General features: G+C 39.7%; 1 protein-coding gene across 1 annotated transcript in view; it reads right to left on the bottom strand.

The window, feature by feature from the left end:
- The window catches only part of LOC110209067 (collagen alpha-6(VI) chain), a 138943-nt gene that overhangs the window by 105026 nt on the left and 11899 nt on the right, over positions 1 to 22018 (bottom strand). Inside the window, exons 2-5 of the mRNA XM_020987257.2 lie at positions 8721 to 8798; positions 6595 to 6701; positions 3070 to 3663; positions 538 to 1158 (exon numbers count right to left, since the gene is read on the bottom strand). Of these exons, the coding sequence (XP_020842916.1) occupies positions 538 to 1158; positions 3070 to 3663; positions 6595 to 6658 (1279 nt within the window). The 5' untranslated portion in view covers positions 6659 to 6701; positions 8721 to 8798. The remainder of the gene's footprint in view (positions 1 to 537; positions 1159 to 3069; positions 3664 to 6594; positions 6702 to 8720; positions 8799 to 22018) is intronic.

The raw sequence follows: 22018 nt of genomic DNA, 5'->3' as shown, positions 1-22018 counted from the left end.
GAGAAGAAAAAAAGGAAAGAATGGTCAGAATGGATAATGAAGGAAGGTACTCTGGAACAGTCTGTATCCTTCTGGAGACTGGAGTATACATTTACACTTTTATTGAAAAAAAAAGAAATGGAATTCTGCTCAATCTAGGTGAAGCTGGATTGGAAAACTAGATCTGGAGTCAAGAAAACCCAAGTTCAAATCCACTCTCAGATACTTCCTAGCTGAGTGACCCCAGGCAAGTCATTTAAATCTGTCTGCCTCAGTTTCTTCATCTGCAAAATAGGGATAATAAAAGCACCTCTCTCCCAAAGTCATTGTGAAGATCAAATGAGATAATAATTGTAAAGACCTTACCACGGTGCCTGGCACACAGTAGACACCTAATAAATGTTTCTTTTTTTCCTCCTGCTGCTTCTCTTCACTTCTTCCACCTTACCTATCTGTTACACTTTCCCCTCAAGTAGTTTTTACATTATCTCAGACAAGTGAAAATAAGCCCCGCAATTTATAGGATGACTGAAATCAGGATGAGGAAAATGTAATTACCAGCTTTGAGGTGTTCAGTCCGTTCTGACAGGATGGATACCTTGTGCTGTATTTCACTCCTGAGTTTCTTATGAAAAGTCTGATTATGGGCTGCCAGGTCTGAAAATGTTTTCAGCTTGGAAATATACTTCTCTGGAGGGTGAGATGATATCTGCCCTAACTGGGTGTAATCAGAGCCTTCCAGGCCCACGGTGAACACAGTCACGCCCTCGCGCCGCAGGTCAAGCGCAGCTACAGAGACATTATCTTCTGATGGTCTATGAGTGACCAGAATGGCTATCTGGGGGACCCCCTGCATCTTCCGGCTGCCTCTGTGGACACTGAAGACCTCCTTCCTGATCGTTGTGATGGCGGCTCCAGCGTAGGCTCGCCCAGCCCTGGGAGACAGGTCCTGTATCTCTTGCAGAATCTCTGACTTGTTGATTCCAGTGCCCAGGGAACGTATCACCTTCGTCTCATTGCTGTATGTCACCAGGCCAATCCTCATACAGTTCTCTTTCACATCAAAAGAGGACACACTCTCTTCTAGGAATCCTTTCAGATGCTCCAAGTTTTCCTGGGTGCCATTGGCAGACTCGTCCAGGAGGAATACGACGTCAGCCACAGAAGTGCCATGGCAAACTTGGGTGGAAGAAAAGAAAGAGCAGATCATTCACGTGAAGTTATCCTATCGTTTTGCATTAAAACCTGTCATTGCTTGGTTGTATGTCTTTGTTTTACAGAAAAGGCCTCAAACAAACATGGCTAATGGAGAGAATTGAAAAGAGAGTAAACAGGGTTAAAAACTAAACCCCGTAACGTTAAAACTTAGATTTCTTTTCCTTCTCTCTTAAAATAATATTACTGAACGCTGACTAGCTTTTTAGAGGGATTGTCATCATAAAAGCACCCATTAGCATCACCAAGAAATGATCAATGGTGCTTTAATTCAAGTGGATTTACTCAGAAGTAATGAACAACACCAGGATTTTTATCTCCTCAGAAGATATCCATTTTGAGCAATGAGTTTATCCCTTCCCTCTCTCCCCATGCACTTATTTATAAAGTGCTTAGAAATATAATCAACTCTTAGATCCATACTAATGCTAAGGGGGGATCAAGAGTAATCGGAGTAGCAGGTGGCCCACAAATATGTGCTTCTGAAATGCATGGGTTTTTGGTGACATTTGCCATCTTAATTACTCAAAAAGGGTATCCTTGAAGAAAAGTAAGATGAGCTAGTTATATGTCAAGATTGAGGGACAACTGATAGGGAACCAATGGCTATTCCTCACATTCCATTAATATTCTCACTGTGTTGAAGAGGAAGGAACCCACCACGTTGGGTGCACCTCCTGGGAGGAGAATTTAATGGAGGATGTGGCCAAGAGTTACACTGGATAAGTAGGTCTGGGTGGGCTGACATCTGTATCACTGGAAGGAACAGGACTTCAATGAGATCTAGGTTTTCTGAGTACTTGAATAATTATATTTCACTTAAGATAATATTAAAATTAGACAACACCACATTAAGTGCATCATAATTCTGAACATTAGGGAGGTGACATAGCACTGATCAAGAGCGAAAGGGGACCTTTGAGGCTATCTGTTTCAACCCCTTCATTGACATGAAAACTGAGGCCCAGAAAAATTAAATGCTTTGCCAAAAAATTAGTAAATGTCGGCAGCAAGATTTGAATTTGGGTCTTCCAAGATCAAAGCCACTGCACTTTTTTCACTATACTATGCTTATCTTATAGGGAGAATCCATTGAAAAGAAAGCTCAATTTGGAATCAAAACACCTGGGTTTGAATATCAGCTCTGCCACTTACTACCCATAAGACCATGAGCAAGGCATTTTACCAATCCAGCCTCGGTTTCCTCCTCTGTAAAAGGAGGGGATTGGGCTGGATGCTCTCGAAGGTCCTCTCCAAACCTACGTCTATAATGAGCTTTCCTCTGAAAGTGCACAAAGCAGATCATCCAGACCGCCTAGAAAAATCAGGAGCTGATGTAAGGTCTCCCTCACATCATGAGTGCTTAATGGGATATTATCATTCACTTGGTGTAAGATCATTTAGACCTTGACTGTCTAAAACACATGCACCAAAGCATTCTGAAAACCAACCCAACACCTTATTTTTATGAAATCGGAGAGAAATATACACAGTATTTCAACTGGTCCCCCTCTTGAACTTTCATGAGCATTTGATTATGATTCCATCACTGCCGTCAAGGAGCTTACAGCTAAGAGGTACCATGGATATGAGTACTTGACACAGAGGTATGAAGACATGAGTTCAAATTCCACCTCAGAAACTTACTAGCCAAGTGATCTTGGGCAAGTTACAACCTACCTCGGTCTCAGTTTCTTCACCTGTAAAATAAGGGTAATAGTATTATCTACTTCACAGAATTGTTGCGAGAATCTGAGATCACATATGTACAGTGCCTTGCAAATATTATTAAAACAATCTATAAATGCTAGCTATAGTATAATGATAGAAAGGGAGGGAGGGAGAGGGAAGGGGAAGGAGGGGGAGCCATCTTACCTTCCACATCAGCATCATCTGCTTGTCCCTTGTACTTTACCACCTCCTTAATGATGCTGGTCATATTTGTCGAAAATATGCCCACATCTCTCACTGTTCTAAGGTTGTAATGAAATTGAGATGTGGCCATGGCTTTTAAGTTTCCTTCCGAAGCATTCTGCATCCCCAACGAGATGATTTTCACTCCGTCTCTCTGCAGAGCCTTGGCTGGTTCTTCCACATCATCCTCAGAGTGGGCTGAAGCCAAGACTACCAGAATCTGGGGAAACTGGTTCTTGTCTCTTCCACTCGCTGGCCCAGAGAAGTAGGTCTTGTGGACTTTCTCAAGAGCATTGCCTATTCGCAAAGACCCCCCAACATAGGTGAAGTTCCTCCTGAGGTGGTTCAATATGGTGCTCTTGGCCATGAAGGGGCTCAGCAGGAACTCCTGGTGTAGATCATTGCTGTACTGGGCAAGGGCAATACGGAACTTACTGGCTTCAATGGGCAAACTGTTGATTATCTTGCTTAAGAAGGTTCTCACAAAGGGGAAGGACTTACTCCCCAGGTGATCAGAGCTATCTACCAGGAACACAACATCAGCAAACTCAGGCTCTGCAGAAAAAGAAATGAGAAAATGACTTTGCCTCGTTAAACCAACAATTTGCCATTATATTAAGACCATCAAAACGCACAAAGATAAAAATTTCCTTTTCTCTAGACTTCTTTTTCAGACACTGCCAAGGAAGTGAAATGAATGCCTTGAAATTAACTACTCCTTCTACAAAGGAAAACAGAGGCATCAAGGGCCAGTTTGTTGCAAAAGAAAGAAGGCCAAGCTTGGAGCCAGGGGTCCTAGGTTTAAATTCTGGCCTTCATACCTCCTAGTTGCATGACCATATGCAAGTCATTTAATTTGTCCAAGCCTGAAATATGAATTACGCTCTGTCTCATGGGGTTGTTGTGGAAAAAAACACTCTGTAACCCTGCTACATAAAAGTGAATTTTAATTTTTCATTGTATGTTGAATCTTTCAGTCATCTCATTTGTACTGAGCTATATGTTTTTGGTCATAAATTAATAAAAACGGATATACTTAGATGGTGCAAATGTGTTAAAGTTTTGGTGGGGAATTTCTTTCTTTCTTAATAGCATCCCTGATCATTTTTATCTTGGACAGGACAATCTGAATTTCATTAATGATACCTAGGCAAGGATGCTGATGAAGTTTCATATTGGTTGGACCTTTTCTTTAAAATGAATTATAAAGCCTAGAATGTAGTCTTTCATTTCTATCTACTTTTAAACAGATATTGCTGTTTTGCATGACATATGTCTAATCTACATCAAATTGCTTGCTTTCTCAAGGCACGGGGAGGGAGGGAGAGAATCTGGAACTCAAACATTTTAAAAAATGAATGTTAAAAATATAAAAATTTAAACAGATATTACATGATAATACAACAGTTTTTGAATGGTTAATGGAACAAGTCTGTTGCTTAGCAACTCTGAGTTTTCAAATTGGTGAAGGGGAGTGACTTAAAAGTCCTCAGCAGATGGTATACCTTCAACAATTTTTTTTTATATAACACTTATAGCTTGCTTACATTATGCTAAAATGAATGTTTACATGCCGGTAATGTCTATGTAAGTAAAAATTAACATTCATTTATTTATTCTTCAGAAATAAATAGTTAAAACTGGAACAGAGTTCATTCAGCCGGGGTCCCCTTATCTTACAGATGAGGAACCTAAGGCTCAGACACATTGTGACCTGACACAACTAAATGACAGAATCAGGATTTGAACTCAGCCTTCCCAATGCTTAATCCATTTTTTTCTTCCATTGCATCATTTTCCCTTTGATACATAAACATCACCAGAAAAAAAAGAACCAATATACCTCGAGTTTCAAAGAGAATAAAAAGCTGAGGCAGCCAGGTTGTTCTGTAGTTAGAATACTGCAATTAGAGTCAGGGAGACCCAAGGTCAAAACATGCCCTTGACACTCAGAAGCCGTCTGACCATGGACAAGTTATTCAGTCTCTTTGACGGAACAGAACAGGGGTGTCAATTAGAAACGGGAGCCACAAAAAAGGCACATAAACATCTCTGCAGGTGGCGCATTACCTTAGAAAATAATACACTAAACATTATCTATTAATATCATATTATTATGTGATATATATGATATTATAATATAAAATATTATATTTTTGTGTATTTTGTGAAATATTTCTCAATTATATTTTAACTTGGTGAAGACCACACTATAAGTCTACACCTCTGGTACAGACAAATATTAGGTTTGGGTTCCATATGCATTTTCTCCCCATCTCTTCCCCCCCCCAGTAGTTAGCATTAAGCAGCCACCAGTAAGCTGAGAAGGGCAGCTGGGTGGCACAAGACATAGAGTGCTGGGCCTAGAATCAGGAAGACCTGAGTTCAAATCTGGCTTCATACACTCACTAGCTGTATGACCCTGGGCAAGTCACTTAACCCTGTTTGCCTCAGTTTCCTCATCTGCCAAATGACCTGGAGAAGGAAATGGCAAACCACTCCAATATCTTTACCAAGAAAACCCCAAATGGGGTCACAAAGCGTCAGACAACAACAACCGCCATAGCCCAGGTTCACTTTCTAGCCAGTTTTTAAAAAATTTTTTTAAAAAAAGCTTTTTCTTAGTATGCAATGAGGCAGAGTAGACAGGGTACAGGACTTATGTGAGACAATCTCTAAGGTCCCTCCCAGCTCTAAAGACAATGATCTTAGGAAATGGTTATTTTAAGAATTCTCATGAAAAAAGAAAAACAACATCTCAATCCTTCTCTTCTGTCCCTCCCCCCCAACGGCTGTAAACCCAGCATCAGTGTCTCATGCATCATCTCTCTCTCTTTATAGCATTCTGATAACAGCATACTGTCTAAAACATTTAATTCCTTGCCAAAAATGTTACTTATCACACCCTCTAAACTTAACTTCAATGGATTTGAGATTTATTTGACAACCACGACCAGAGGGAAGCCATCAATAAAGGAGAATGAATACTAACAGTTTGCATGCCTGGATGGCCACACTCCCCAACAGGGGCCATTTCCTGGACTCTGCTTTGGACCACAGGTACAACTGATGGGCTTCGGGAGACAATACAATAGGGAAGCAGGCAGAATAAAATCAATCCCCTCCAACACGGCCCCAGTTAAAACAGGACAGTTGCTGGGCATTTAGTCAAAACAAACTCCAGAGATAAAAAGTGTTTCCAACCATGACAGGTCAGAATAATGACCTAATGCTGACAGAGAACTTTCATACAAGCTTCTAGAAGGCCCCATTGGGGTCTTTTCTGAGGCAAAAAGATGGCTTTCATCATGGCATTCCTTCCAAAAGGATAATGATTAGATACCAGCTGTGGCAGTTAGACTGCTAATATTAAAAACAGATAAAATGAAATTGACAACCCCTTTCCCCAAACCAGAAACTCTTGTGGTTCAATCACTTTTCACAATAAGGTCAAAGAGAGAGAAAAAAACCCTAATGTGTCATTACCAGCATCCTGGTTCACAGACTGTGCTTGGACACAAGTTACGATGAGGAGGAAAAACAGGAACATATTCCTAACGTGGGCTCAGTACTTCACACCAATTCTGAAAAGCCTAAAGCAAAAACATAAGAAAAGCAAAGAAATGACCATGGCTATCTCACCAGCCCCATCCTAACCAGTGGCATCCTGAAATTTACAAAGCATCTTCTTTGTTCAAAAAATTTTATTAATTTATTTTGATTTATCAACAATCACTTCCATAAGCTTCTGAGTTTTAAATTTTTCTCCTGCTACCTCCTCCCCTCCCTCCCCAAGATGGCACACAATCTGATATAGGCTATACATATACATTCCTATTAAACATATTTTCATATTAGTCATGTTGTAACGAAGAATTAGAATTAGGAGTTACCACAAGAAAAAGGAAACAAAAGAAAACAGAAAAAAAAATAGCAAACAGCATGCTTCGATCTGCATTCAAATTCCATAGTTCTTTCTCTGGATGTGGATAGCATTTTCCATCATGAGTCTTTTGGAGTTGTCTTAGATCCTTGCATTGCTGAGAAGGGCTAAGTCTATCAAAGTTAGTCATTGCACAACGTGGCTGTTACTATGCACAGCATTCCCCTGGTTCTGCTCACTTCACTCAGCATCAGTCCGTTCAAGTCAAAACATCTTCTTAAATCCCAGGATTAAATTCGACCTACCCTGTCTTGTCCCCCTAATATATGTGACAAAATCACAGCATATTTGAGTTCTGCATGAATGTGTTCTTTTTAAAAGAATATGTTCATACTAATATGGAAATGTTTCACACGACTGCATATGTATAACCTATATCTGATTGCTTACCGTCTCTGGGAGTAGGGAGGGAAGGATAGAATTTGGAACTCAAAACTTATTAAAAAAAAAAACCACCACCAAATGTTAAAAAAAATTAAGTCAACATGTAATTGGGGAAAAAAAGTATTAAATTAAGGGAGAAAAAAGAATATGTTCATAAAGGAAAAAACAGGCTTTTTAAGGAAAAAAAACATCAGAAGCAGGAATGCAAGGAGACAGCCAAGTATCTTTGATAGAGATTTGTGGATGATCCTTAATATGTGATTGAAATTAACCTCTTTTCATCCACTTAGCTCTGGGCTTCAAAGGCCAGTATGAGCTGGCTAAGGAGAGGGAGAAAAATCAACCAAACTCCTGACTGATCACAATGTTTTACACCAACCAGGGGGAGTCCTATATGGGATATATGTTCGTCTTTCTGCTTTTGCCCTGGGGACAGGGCTCAGTCAAGGAAATGAAAGGGCCAAAAAACGTCTCCTCTCAAGAGTTAGACAGCATGAACTGAATAGCAATCAACCAGAAAGTGAGGAGATTAAAGGATGGCTTAAAAAAACCAAAAAACAAACCTGTAATGGCAGCACCTTCAAATTATTCTATAGCCCTCAAGGAGGAGAGGAAAAGCCCTATACTGGAAGTTTTTCTTAAGAAAAGTTTAAAGGTGTGGTCTCAGAACACATAACATATATTAACATAGCCAAAAGTTTAGTGAGGAAGGAAGCATATAATCAATCAACATTTATTAAATGCCTACTATGTGCCAGGCACTGCGCTAACACTGGAATACATATTTCTTTAAAACTTCCTCTAAATTATTTTGACAGTAGTTAGGGATAAGCCACTATTTTTTATTTAAATTACAATTATTCCTTCCACATTATGGGGGTTGGGGGCACAGCACTCCAGTGATCTGGAAAATCCACTTAAAATTTTTTGGCCCTTCCTTCATGCCAGAGAGGAAGTATGAATTATTATGGTACTAAAGAATAAAATATGTTGGTGTCATACAGTACTGTACATATATTTTATGCATTTTGAGTTACCAAACTTTTTCTGTGTAATCTTCTGGCCTCGGATGCATGTCATCTGCAGCTTCCACAAAATTCCCCCAAAATTCCCATTTTATTTTTATGCCGACCTGCGATGCATCAGAACTTCCACGTGATGTGGAAGGGATAACTGTAAAAGTCTATCTTTATGCACTAGTCCAAATGATTAAGAATTATGGGTAAATCTGTGTTCTTAGTTAACGCACAACCATAAGAAACCCAGATGATGTATCATCATTTACCTGGTCTTAGCTCCTCAGGTTGCTGGCAGCGTCTCCAAAGAAATAACCTGCTCAGGGCTGAGCACTGGAAATACAACCCTGTAAAGGGACACAATATGTCATAATAAAAAACAAAAACAACGTTGCAGGGAAAAAAAAAACATTCTAAATTAGGCTGTTTCTAACTGGTTCAAACCAGTTTAAGACAATTTTGATCGGTTCTGACCAGCTCAGACTGGTCCAGCTAGTTTTGACTTGTTTATAACCATTTCCAACAGGGCTGGAATAGACAAGCTGGTTCTGGTTGGTTCCAACAGGTAGCTGCCAATTTCAACCAGCTTGAAAACCAACTTCAACCCCTCCAAAACTCGTTGTGACCAGTTTCAACCTGTTCATACCAGTTCTGCTTGACTTCAAGAGGTTAATTCTCTTTTTGAACAGCTTATATCAGTTCTTGCTGGTTCTGAACACGTGGAGAGCACACACATGGAAGCAGGAGAGTCTGAGGCTGCTGGCACCCTTTAAACGAAGCACCTGCTTACTGCTGATACAGAAAAATGCCTTTGTTGGGTTTTTTTCAGTCACTAGAATAGAACTAGTAACGAGCCACTATCCAGGCTTTTTAATCCCCATAAAGTGTGTCTAATGACCACAGTGATTATGGATCTGTCCTAAAATAATTATTTTAATTAATTAAATGAATGTGCATTTGCCAATTCAATAAAGAGAACAGATTGTCACAAAATCAAACAAAAATCTATAGGGGGATTTAGTTCTTAAAGGTCTTAAAATACTTCCATTCTTTGTCTTCACAGCCATATTTTAAAAGGATTTTATACTGAAATGGGAGTGGGACAATCCACTTTTAGCATATTCACTAAGCTATACACTGCTGAGAATAGATACTACCTAGAATTTATAGAAATAGCAAAATGCCTAGGACACTGGATGGAAAGCCAGGAGGACCTAGTTTCAAATCCCACCTTGGACTGTTCCTAGTCATATGACATCAGGGAGCTCATTTAATCTCTCTGCCTCAATTTACTCATCTGTAAAGTGAGAGAGTTATATTAAGTGACCTCCAAGGTCCCTCCTGGCTCTAAATCTCCAAAACTTTGAAGGTGGAAATTCACAGGAGGTCAAATCTAAATAAGGAGCTTGCACACAACAATAGAGCCAGACAACCTGTGGTCATCCACTGTGGCACAGGAGTCTAACTCCCGCCTCAGACACTCACTATCTGTGTGACCCTGGGCAAGTCACTTTACCTTTTTCTGGTTTTTTAAAAAGTATTTTATTAATTTAATTTTAGTTTTCAACATTCACTTCCATAAGATTTTGAGTTCTAAATTTTCTCCCCCTCTCTCTCCTCCCCCCACCCCAAGATATCATGCAATATGATATAGGCTCTACACATACATTTTTATTAAACCTATTTTCACATTAGTCACGTTGTAAAGAAGAATTAGAACCAGCAGGAGGAACCACAAAAAAGAACAAGAAAGAAGACAGAGCAAATAATATGCTTTGATTGGCATTTTGACTCCATAGTTCTTTTTCTGGAGGTGGGTAAGTCTTTTGTAGTTGTCTTAGATCCTTGCATTGCTGAGAAGAGCTAAGTTTATTAAAGGTAGTCATCGCACAGTGTGGCTGTTACTATGTACAATGTTCTCCTGGTTCTGCCCACTTCAGCCAGCATCAGTTCATGCAAGTCTTCTCAGGTTTTTCTGAAGTCTGCCTGCTCATCATTTCTTATAGCACAATAATATTCCATGACAGTCATATACCACAACTTGTTCAGCCATTCCCCAGTTGATGGGCATCCTCTCAATTTCCAATTCTTTGCCACCACAAAAAGACCTGCTATAAATTTTTTTGTGCATATGACTACTTTTCCATTTTTATGATCTCTTTGGGATACAGACCTAGAAGTGGTATTGCTGGGTCACAGTTTTATAGCCCTTTTTGGGCATAGTTCCAAATTGGATCAGCTCACAACTCCACCAACAATGTATTAGTGTTCAATTTTCCCCAACATCTCTAGCATCTATCATTTTCCTGTTCTGTCATGTTAGCCAAGTTGATAGGTGTGATGTGCTGAGACAGAGTTGTTTTGATTTGCATTTCTCTAATCAATAGTGATTTACAGCATTTTTTCATATGACTATAGATAGCTTTAATTTCTTCATCTGAAAACTGACTGTTCATATCCTTTGACCATTTATCAATTGGGTAATGACTTGTATTCTTATAAATTTGACTCAGTTCCTTATGTACTTAGAAATGAGGCCTTTATGAGAGAAACTGGTTGTAAAAATTCTTCCCCAGTTTTCTGCTTTCCTCCTAATCTCGGGTGCATTGGCTTTATTTGTGAAAAATCTTTTCAGTTTAATGTAATCAAAATCCTCTATTTTGCACTATATAATGTTCTCTATCTCTTGTTTGGTCATAAATTATTCCCTTCTCCATAAATCTGACAGATAAACTATTCCTTGCTCTCCTAGTTTGCTCATAGTATCAGTCTTTATATGTAAATTCTATACCCATTTTGACTTTATCTTGATATAGTGTGTAACCTGTTGGTCTATGCCTAGTTTCTACCATACTATTTTCCAGTTTTCCCAGCAGTTTTTGTTAAATAGTGACCTATTATTCAAGAAGCTGGAGTCTTTGGCTTCATCAAACAGTAGATTACTATAGTCATTGACTACTTGTCTTGGGTACCTAACCTAATCCACTGATTTTCACTCTATTTCTTAGCCAGTACCAGGGAGTTTTGATGACTTCACCTTTTTTCTAACTCAGTTTCTTCAGCTGTAAAATGGGGATCATAATATTACCTACTCCCCATGGGTGTTGTGAGGATCAAATATTATTTTCTAAAGCATTTAGCACTGTGCCTGGCACACAGTAGGTGCTTAATAAATGTCTGTTCCTTTCCCTTCCTTAGTATCTGTGTCACTTTGACAAATCTGTCAGATTTCATCATCTTAGATTCTTATTACAGTTAAGTCATCTAATCTTCACAACAACTCTGAGTAGTAGAGTGTTATTATTATCCCAATTTTACAAGGGAGGAAACTGAGGCAGAAGGAGGTTATGTGAGTTGTCCAAGGTGACTTAGCTAATAAGTGTCTACGCCCAGATTTAAACTTCAGTGACTCCAAGCTTCTCTCCGAAACACAGACTCATCTCTTCATCACCAATATTCTTCTGGGGATGCTAAATGACAGCAAGACATAGAATATTATAGTCTCTGGGGCCAAGTAAGACCACATGGCTGATGGGAACACACTGCAACACACAACATGCAAAAAATTAATCAGGAGCAGGGCTGTCATTGAAGTCATTGAAGAAATGCATGAGAAAAAAGAACACGGGAAGTTCACAGAGAGATAAGAGTGAGGGATAAATGATGGACGGCTCACTGCTATCCTTGCATCTCAGGAAGAGTCCAAGCTAAGCCCCCAGAACACTGAGTGGAGGGTGATTTACGAGAAGCCAGGGACAATAGCCTCGCAGGATGGGGAGGCAAGGATGGCTTGTGACCTTTTAGTTGGAGGGAATCCTCACATCATGGAAGTCACAAACCCATCAGAGCACAATAACAGAATAACCAATTCCAATTAGCTCAAACCAGTTCCCTTCTCCAGGCTGTGACTAATTCTAACAGTAATCATATCCAAATGATCATCCTTTACTCGCCCATCCCCAGCACTTAGCACAGTGCCTGGAACGGAGGAGGCACACAGATTATCTGTGAGTGGCACAGATATGACCGGTCATCTAGGAATGCAGCGCTTTGCACATAGTAGGTACTTATAAAATGTTTTGTGATCAAAAAATCAACACTCAAGCATCTATTAAAAAAATAAACCTGCTAATTTGAGAACATGAAGGGAAACTCAGTGAAGTATGTATTTCACGTAATCAACACAAAAAAATTCATGTAGCCATTAATCTTAATAGAGTAACAGTGGAGCTAATTGCTGTTCATTTTAGGAGCATGCTTTCGAAGGCAGGGCTCTTTACAAATTGCAATTTGCAGCTCTCCATTCACTCCAAGTTGGGAGAGTTGAGGCCAATAAATCTTTTCTTGATGTGAACAGCAATAAAATAGTTTTTTATTTGAATCACTATAAACTGTGTCTGCCTAGAAGGCTAACTGTTTCTATTTAAAAAAAACACTCACCCAGCTGCAAAACTGGCCCCTTCTCCAAGTCGTTGGCCTCTTACCCAGATATTTTTGAACTTGTACAACTGATCACTTGAGGCTAGCAAGCCACAGTGGGATTAAGAAGGCTTTGCCTTGAGAGGTTCCACTGCCAAACCCTGCTTTGAAAGGTTATCAAGGGCACACACAGGATTCAAGAGAGCTTTCCGGAGGATTTAGGACAGTTGATTCACACGTAGACCACCTGGAGCTTTAAACGGCAGAGAGGAGGAAGAAGAGAGATCAGGGCTTACAGTCCTCCCCCCACCCTTACTGGGCAGCGACTCTGGGTGGGCATTTAAACTCTCTAGACATCAGTCAAATGGAGCAGGTCCTACTTACCCTATCTCCCAGAGCCAGTGTAAGGAAGACACTTTGGAAATATTACAGAGCTACAATAAAATGGGAATTGTGGTGCTCCCGAGAATTAATGACACTTTTAATTCAAAACCTCAGTTCTTACATTTGGCATGATTGTACATAATCTATAGCAGATTACTTACTGTTTCAGGGAGGTGGGAGGGAAGGGAGGGAAGAATAGAATTTGGAACTCAAAACTTTAAAAAAAACCCACAACAAATGTTAAAAATTATTTTCACATGTAATTGGGGGAAATTAAAATATATTAAAAAAAACCTCCATTTCTGTGATCACTGCAGAATATCATTAGACAACAGTTTGTTATCGGATGTTTCAGCTCTACTGTTTTCTTTGTCTCAAGGAAGGAGTCAGCCTGGGGGCAAGTGGAAAATTCTTTCTATGTAAAGATATAAAACATTAATAAGGCATTTTTTTAAGAAGCCACAACAACACTGCTTTGGTGGTAATTGGGTGTGGTGAAAAAGGCACAAGTCCTAGCTTTCTCACTTAGCCAGGTGACCTGGGACAAATCCTTTCATCTCTTTGACCCTCAGTCTTCTCAAACGTAAAATAGAGTGGTGATGGTGATGATGATAATGATGATGATGATAGCATTTCTAAAATGCCTTAAGGTTTCCAAAGTTCTTTATGGACATCGGAATTTATCCTCACAACAACCTGGGAGGTAGGTGCTATTATTATCATCCCTATTACACAGATGAGGAAATGAGGCAGACAGAGGTTAGGGTTGCAGTGAGGATCAAAATGAGATACTATGAATGCACTTAGAGGGCTATACAAATTTGAGGCATCATGGTCCCCATTTAACACTATTAATTGCCCCAAAGGATTTTTATTCAGTTTTTTCAGTTGTGTCTGATTCTTTGTGACCCCATTTGGGGTTTTCTTGGCAAAGATAATGGAGTGGTTTGCCATTTCCTTATCCAAGGGACACATGCTGGCAAAGATCTGCAGCATCCTAAGTAGCTCTATTAGGCCATCAACCCCAGAAACTTAGACTGTACTCTTGGCACCATTTTGGGCTCTAACAGGTAAGCTTTTGCCTTAGCTTGTCCAGATCCATGTCTCTACCTCACTTCCTTACTTCATCTCCTAACCATGTTTTACTCAAGAACCCATCCCCTCCTCTGCTCTCAGCTCTTTGTGTCTTCTATTAGACTGTAACCTCTTTGAGGGCAGGGACTGTCCTGCTTCTATTTGCTTAGCATAGTTCTTGGCATACAGTAAGTGTTTAATGCTTGTTCAGTTTCTATGAGTATACACATACACAGATTGGTCACAAAGAGACTGATGTGAAAGTATGAACAACTAGACAAAGTCACATTTTTGGAGCTCCCAGACACACTTTGAGATAGACAATGTAAAGTCTTAGCTGCCCATCTCAGACAGCCCAGGCTGCGGGTGATGCCTTCATATTGGCAAGGTTCCTTAGGGCAAGATGGTACAATGAAAATATACAACTTTAGAGTCAGAGGACCCGAGTTGGAAGATTGGCTCTGCTACTGACCACCTTGTACACCCTGTGGAAAGTTATTTAGCCTTCCAGGGCCTTAGTTTCCCCATCTGCAAAAATTGAAAGCTTTTGGCTAGCAGACCCCTGAGGTCCCTTCCAGTTTTTAATCTATGATCTCATGGCTACGCCATGTTTCATCTCTATGTCCCATTCCTCATGTTAATCAGCATTTTCTCATCTTTAGAGAGTTAAACTGGATTTTTTCCCCTTTTTTACAATATTTTTGTATTTATCAGGTGTTGTTTTGAACTGGAAACCCCAAAGATAAATCTAGGGGGAAGAAAAGAGTGTGTGGCCCATTTCTAATACTCCATAAAGAAACATTTGGATGCAAAGAGTGTGAGCCCTCTTTTTTTTTTTGGCAAGGCAATTGGGGTTAAGTGACTTGCCCAGGGTCACACAGCTAGTGTGTGTTATGTGTCTGAAGCCGGATTTGAACTCAGGTCCTCCTGACTCCAGGGCCAATACTCTATCCACTGCGCCACTTAGCTTCCCCAAGCCTTCTTTTTAACAGCTCGGGAATCACACTTGGAAACATATTCTATGCTTTTTAATTACCATCTTGGGCATATTCTTTTTTGAATAGAAGTATCCCACTCGCCAGCCTCCTTTCTCCTAGCTGATATTTTCAATTTTGTCTTTCAAAGAAAAACATCAAGTTTCCTTATCAGTATAGAATTCTAATGACCAACTGTTTTTTTAAATATTTTTTATTTTCTCCAAATTACATATTAAAATAATTTAACATTTTTTAAAAGTTTTCAGTTCCAGAGTTTATCCCTCCCCTTCCACCTCCCTGAGATGGTAAGCAATTCAACATAGGTTATACATGTGCAATCATGTAAAACATTTCCATGTTAGTCATTTTGTACAAGAAGACTCAAACGACTAAAAAAAAAAAAAGAATGAAAGACAGAGACAGACAGAGGAAGGGAGAGACAGAGAGAGAGAGAGAGAGGGAGGGAGATAAAAACAGCATGCTGATTCAGTCTGTATTCAGGCTTTCTCTGAAGGTGGATAGCATGGTTCATCATGAGTCCCTTGGGATTGTCTTGTATTAATGATCAACTTTCAACAAAATCCTCTCACTAGAATCTCTAAGTCCATTCTTACAATGCTTACTTGCATACACTTGGATGGATGGCGATTCTTTCCTTGTCAGATCTAATCTTATTTCAGATTTTATTGTTTGCAGTCTCCCTGAATGTTTAGTTCTTGGCTTTCACCCTCGTTATGACTTATAATAATATCAGGGCTACCATTTCTACAGTCAGTAAAATTTACTAAGCACCTACTATGTGCCAGGCACTCTGCTGCTGAGCTCTGGCGATACAAAGAAAGGCAAGAGACGCTCTTGAGGAGTTTTTGTTCTCCAGTTGTGTCCAACTCTTTATGACTCCATTTGGGGTTTTCTTGGCAGAGACACTGGCGTGGTTTGCCATTTCTTCCTCCAGCTCATTTGATAGATGAGGAAACTGAAGAGAACAGGGTTAAGTGACTTGCCTAGACTCAAACAGTTCCTAAGTGTCTGAGGCCACATTTGAACCCAGGAAGGTGAGTCTTCTTAACTTTAGGCGTGGTGTGGGCATTCTGTTCGCTGCATTCACTGTCACCTAGCTGCCCCAGCTGCCTGTAAGGGAATCAAACCCCTCTGGAGAGGTTGGACATGGTTGTTTCAGTGAATTAGGTTAGTCATTATCAGAATCTGTCAGCGACCTACCATGGGACAGAGAGCACTAGCTTCCTTCTAGAACAGGAAGGAGGGAGACAAAGTCGGTGAAGTCTAGAAAGAGGCTACATGCTTGAACAATGTTATATGGGAAGCTGGTGGCATCCCCTAATGAACTTCCAGCTCTGGACTCCTGGCACAACAATCCTCCTGGGAGAACATAATGCACGCCACAATCTGTGACCCTTATATTACCAAACTCTTCATTTGAGGGCACTTCACTGCTTCTAATGCATTCATCTGGTTACACCCGGCCTAGGTTAGAATGAAACCCTAATACACAGAAACCATGAAATTAATGGGCAGCTGGGTTGCCCAGTGGATAGTGTCAGGCCTGGAGTCAGGAACACTCGAATTCAAATCCAGCCTCAGACTCTTAACTATCTGTGTGATCCTGGGAGAGTCACTGAACTGTTTGTCTGAGTTCGTTCATCTATCAAATGAGCTGGAGAAGGACACAGCAAACCACTCCAGTATCTGTGCCAAGAAAGCCCCAAACGAGGTCACAAAGAGTCAGATGTAACTGACAATAATTGAACAAAAAAACTACATAGCAGAAGAATTCCACTAAAATCTTCTTATGCAGCCTGCTACGGGTTGTTTTGAACTCAATTCTTCCTGACTCTGGGCCCAGCTCTAACCATTATGCCTCCAGCTAGATGCCTGATGTGTGACCGATTAGGGAAGAGTTTTGAGCCCAGTTTTGCAGAAAGTAATGAAATTGGATTAGTGAAGAGAGAAGGAAAGAGAATGTCAGGTTGGGAGAGATGTCAAGTGGTGTCATGGAAAGAATATTAGACTAGGAAAGCTGGTGTTCCTGGGTCTCTTTCACTAGCTAGTTATGTGATGGTTGTCATATAATTTAACTTCTGTGCCTCAGTTTCCTCATCTGCAAAACTGAGATAATAGTTGTCCCAACTATTTCAGAGAGTTTTTGTAATGAATAAGCTCAAATGACATAATACATATGAAATTCTTTGAAAAACAGAAACAGAAAAAATACAGAATTCAAGGTGTGTATATATATATATATATATATATATATATATATATATATATACACACACATTATACACATACACACACACACACACACACACACACACACACACACACACACACACACACACATATATATACACTGTTGGCAGGGCAGTGGCATGAACAGAGGTACCAAGGGGCTTCTGAACAAGATGTGGCAATTATTTTAATGAGTATAAAAAAAGTAAAAATAATACAAAAACCAGGTACAAACAGCAAAGAAGACCTTCAAAAGATGAATTTTATGATCTGATTTCATCTTTTTGTATTTTAGGGATAAATACCAGTTGTCAATCAAACAGGGAAGTTGGAAGTTTTCAGCAAAAACTTAACACAATGCAGATCCAATTTCACCAGCTGTTCATTAGATGAAATATCTATATGTATCCGGAATGTAATTAAAAAGGCAGAGATCCAAGAGTGTGATCACTGTTTGAGAAAAGTTGCATTTCATGATGTTACTCATATCCAATGGAACAGAGAAAGCTCATAATTACATTCTGTTTTCTTTTCCCATTTAATCAGTGCTTGCTTGCCTCAAGTGATCCTTCTTATGCTCTGGGAGAGACCAGTCTCGAATGGTTAACCCCTCACACAAAGATTATATGCAACAGCTGCTCACATCTGAATATCCAAAATAAAATCACAACAGCAAATAGGTCAAACTGTTCCTGTTGATTTCCCCATGTATTCTGGTTGTTGATACTAAAAGCTGTTGAACCACCACACAATCTGACAAGACTAGTGACGTGCACTCAAGGAAGACCCAACGAAAAGAAAGATCACAGGCATCTTGACAGAAATTCAATGGATGACCTAAAGAGTAAGTACATGCCTGCCATCTTCAGGTCCCTAGCCAATTATAATGGAAGTTCATTGACTGCTGGGATTTGAAATCTATTTCTTGTACATATAAGTTTAAAAAATATTTTGAGCATAGGAATAAACTTTCTAGCAGCTAGAATTGTCCAAAAGTAGAATGAACCACCTCCAGAGAGTGTGTATTTCCCCTCACTGTGGTTCTTTAAGTGAATTTCTACATGTTTAAGTATGTTTCTTCTTCATTCTAATTTTGTTATGTTTATTTACTTTGCATTGGTATTAGACCTGCAGCGTAGCTGCATTTTTTGTTAACTATGTTTAATTTGCTCTTGGCAATATATAGTACATATAATTCTGCTCTTTTATTATTTAGTAGGCCTATGGATATTGGTATTGCTTAAGTTTGTTTCTGGTTATGCAGTGTGTTCACCATGTGATTTGAACTTGTAGTCACTGAAGCAGCCTTTCCAGTGATGCTTTGCAATGTACTATCTATGTATGTTGCATGCATTGCTGCTGTATATCTGCCGTGCTTGGCACTAAGGTCTGGGATGCTGAGTTAACCAACCTTGTTGCATTATGCTTTGATGTGTATTTGATGCTATGTTGTATAATTAGAGAGCCTAGGTCTATCATAGCTGATTTTGCAAGAGACTGTAAAAAATCCAAACCCTGGGGAGCAATGAAGCAGCCTTCTTGAGAGGAAAGAAAGATTATGCTCTAGCAGTTTGGAACAGCGGTTGAGCCTGCAAAAGAAAGGGAAAGAAGAGAAAGGAGGGAGAGGAAGAGGAAGAGGGAGGCTGTATTGCCTCATCACTATCTATGGCTTCAAAGAAGACAAACTCGTCACGGTCTTTCCTACCTTGCCCTTCACTACCTTCTCTGGTTTGAGAGGAGGATAACCCTGATAGCCCACAGAGGAGAAACCTAGTTAGTTTGACAGATTCCAGACCTGAGGGAAGTACTGCTTAACTGAAAGAATAGTAATGCTGTGGGCTTGTTAAAAGGACTTAACACTGCTTAACAGACCAAGAGTAGCAGAGAAATGCCTTCATCCGGCAGGAGAGCAAAGAGACTCATAAAGATGGCAGGTGACCTGCGGAGCAGACTATTCCTTTAAAAAGATTGACATCCAGCCCTGCAGTCCCAAACCATGAATTACCCCCAAGCATTTCCCTCCTCATATCCCTCACTGCTAGGTTTGTGTACCCACTCTTCTCCCACAGACATTTGTGTACACTGATGGGAGATTGTGTCCTAGATTTCTGGGTGGACATTTATATCTTGATCATTCCTGCTTTTGCCTTCTATTGAATAAATGTTGTAATTATTCTCGCCTTTCCCTTCTTGTTCAGTAAATATTTCATGTTTTATTATCCATAGTGTCATTGTGATTACTTTTGCATATATAAATGGGAAGCACACCAGTGTGGGCTCAGGAGCTACAGTGGTAAGTAGCAGGAGTGTATCCTCTATCCCCACACCCATACACCAGAGTTATTCCTTGAACCCTAAGAGTAAGCAGTAGCTACACGGTTGTGGTAGTGGTCATCCCCCTACTGGAAAACCCCACAAATCTACTAGCGTGAGTGAGCCAGCTCACTAAGAGAAAGAAGATGAGTTCAGGCACCACATGGGAGTATTATACATGTGATACATTCAGAAGAGGACACCGAGGCTCAGATAGGTTAACTGACTTGCCCAATATTTTATAGGTGGCATTGCTCTAATTCAGGTTCTATGCTAGACAGAACACCTATTAAGTACCTACTATGTGCCATCCAGGCACTGTTCTAAGCACTGAGGATACAAATACAAGCAAACAAGATCATCCTGTGGTCAAGGAACTTATTTGTTAATGGGGAAAGACAGCACATAGAGGGAAGCTGAAAGTAGAGCTGGCAAGCATATTCTTCCCCACCCTCCACCTCCAGGCAAGGCTGCTGGTAAGGAGGTGGACAATACTGGAGAGCTAGTTCAACTGGGCATCAAATGAGTATGTCTGGCTTCCCCCTTTTAATATCAGTCAGACCTAGAGACTCACTAATTAGAAAAGCAAGTGCCAGATTCAGGACTCCTTCCCTCTGTGGGTAACTGCTGGGGAATGGAAATACAAATACGAGCCTCTTGAGAAAAAAGATGGGGCAAAAGTACTTTAATATCACTTATTTTTCCCCTATCAATGTCAAAACATCACCGTAGCTGGGCAGCTAGTGATGCAACGGATATAGCATTGGACCAAAAAGCCAGGAAGAAGACTCCTCTTCCTGAGTCCAAATCCAGCCTCCCACAGTTACTTGCTAGCTATGTGACTCTGGGCAAGTCACTTCACCCTGTTTGCCTCAGTTTCCTCATCTGTAAAAAAGAGCTGAGAAGGAAAGAGCAAACCACTCCAGTATCTCTGCCAAGAAAACCCCAAATGGAGTCATAAAGAGTCAGACATGACTGAAGTGACTGAGCATCGCCATATCTAGGAACTTCAAAGCTTTCTTAAATTTTGACTCAAACAAAGGATATTTTCATTCAGACTCTCTTGCCAAACAGTCATCAAGTTGTTTTTCAAGAGCTCAATAAATGATTCGTTTACAATTTTTGAAGCCAACTTTCATGCTTTTGCAGAACAACTCTGGCAGAAAATTTCCATCTTGAAAGTCCACAGTCCAGCACTTAAGGCACTTCAGACACATTCCAGCATCACATTAATACCTAAATCATTTTCCAGTTTAAGAGTACAGAGATAGTATAGAAAATAAACAATTCCCTCATGATCTAGGCAGTATGTTTAGGATTATATTCATAATCATGAACATATTATGCTGCATTTTTCCTTCCTTCCCTCACACTCTCATAATGCCAAACTTAATTTCTTAGAATTTTTTTTGAGTTATGAAACACATTAGCTCTTGAAATAATAGACTAATAAAAGTCAAGTCATTTAACAAGAGGTCCAACCTACATATTATGGTGATTTAGGCAATTACAATTATCCAGATAAATTAGTTCCAAAACAGATTTAAATATATAGAAAGTAGTTGGATTTTTTCTTTAATTATTTAGATGATTGCCTTAATTCCTTCCCTTTTATATTTTATTGATGCTTGCTTATTTTACAACCTTGTCATTTTTCTATCACCCCAAACCCAAATACAGCCTCTCCCTTGTAACAAATTTAAAAATGAAGCAAATACATAGTGACACACTGACAGCAAACACAGAATTCCTTACCCATAGTCTGCCATATTTGTACCAAGGTGAGGAAAGGAGAGCATTATGTTTTATCATCAGTCCTCTAGAATCAAGTATCTTTATATGAATTTGAATTCTAATGTTACTTAGTGCCATTTTGATTTATATTATGATAATTGTTCTGTTCTTCTTACTTTGCTCCTCATCAGTTTACAGAAGTCATTTTAAGTTTTATGAATTTCTCATATTAACCATTTTTATGGTGCAATAGTATTCTATTATATTCATAGACCACAGTGTATTCAGTCCTCAACTAAAGGGCAATCATTTTGATTCAAGGGTTATTTTTGCTAACACACACACACACACACACACACACACACTACTGCTGAGAATATGTTGGTACATATGGCACCTTTCCCTCTGTCTTTGAT

This window comes from Phascolarctos cinereus, unplaced genomic scaffold (assembly GCF_003287225.1).
Source record: "Phascolarctos cinereus isolate Bilbo 61053 unplaced genomic scaffold, phaCin_HiC Scaffold_1;HRSCAF=81, whole genome shotgun sequence".
Lineage (NCBI taxonomy): Eukaryota > Metazoa > Chordata > Mammalia > Diprotodontia > Phascolarctidae > Phascolarctos > Phascolarctos cinereus.
This window is presented reverse-complemented; position numbering and strand designations above follow the sequence as displayed.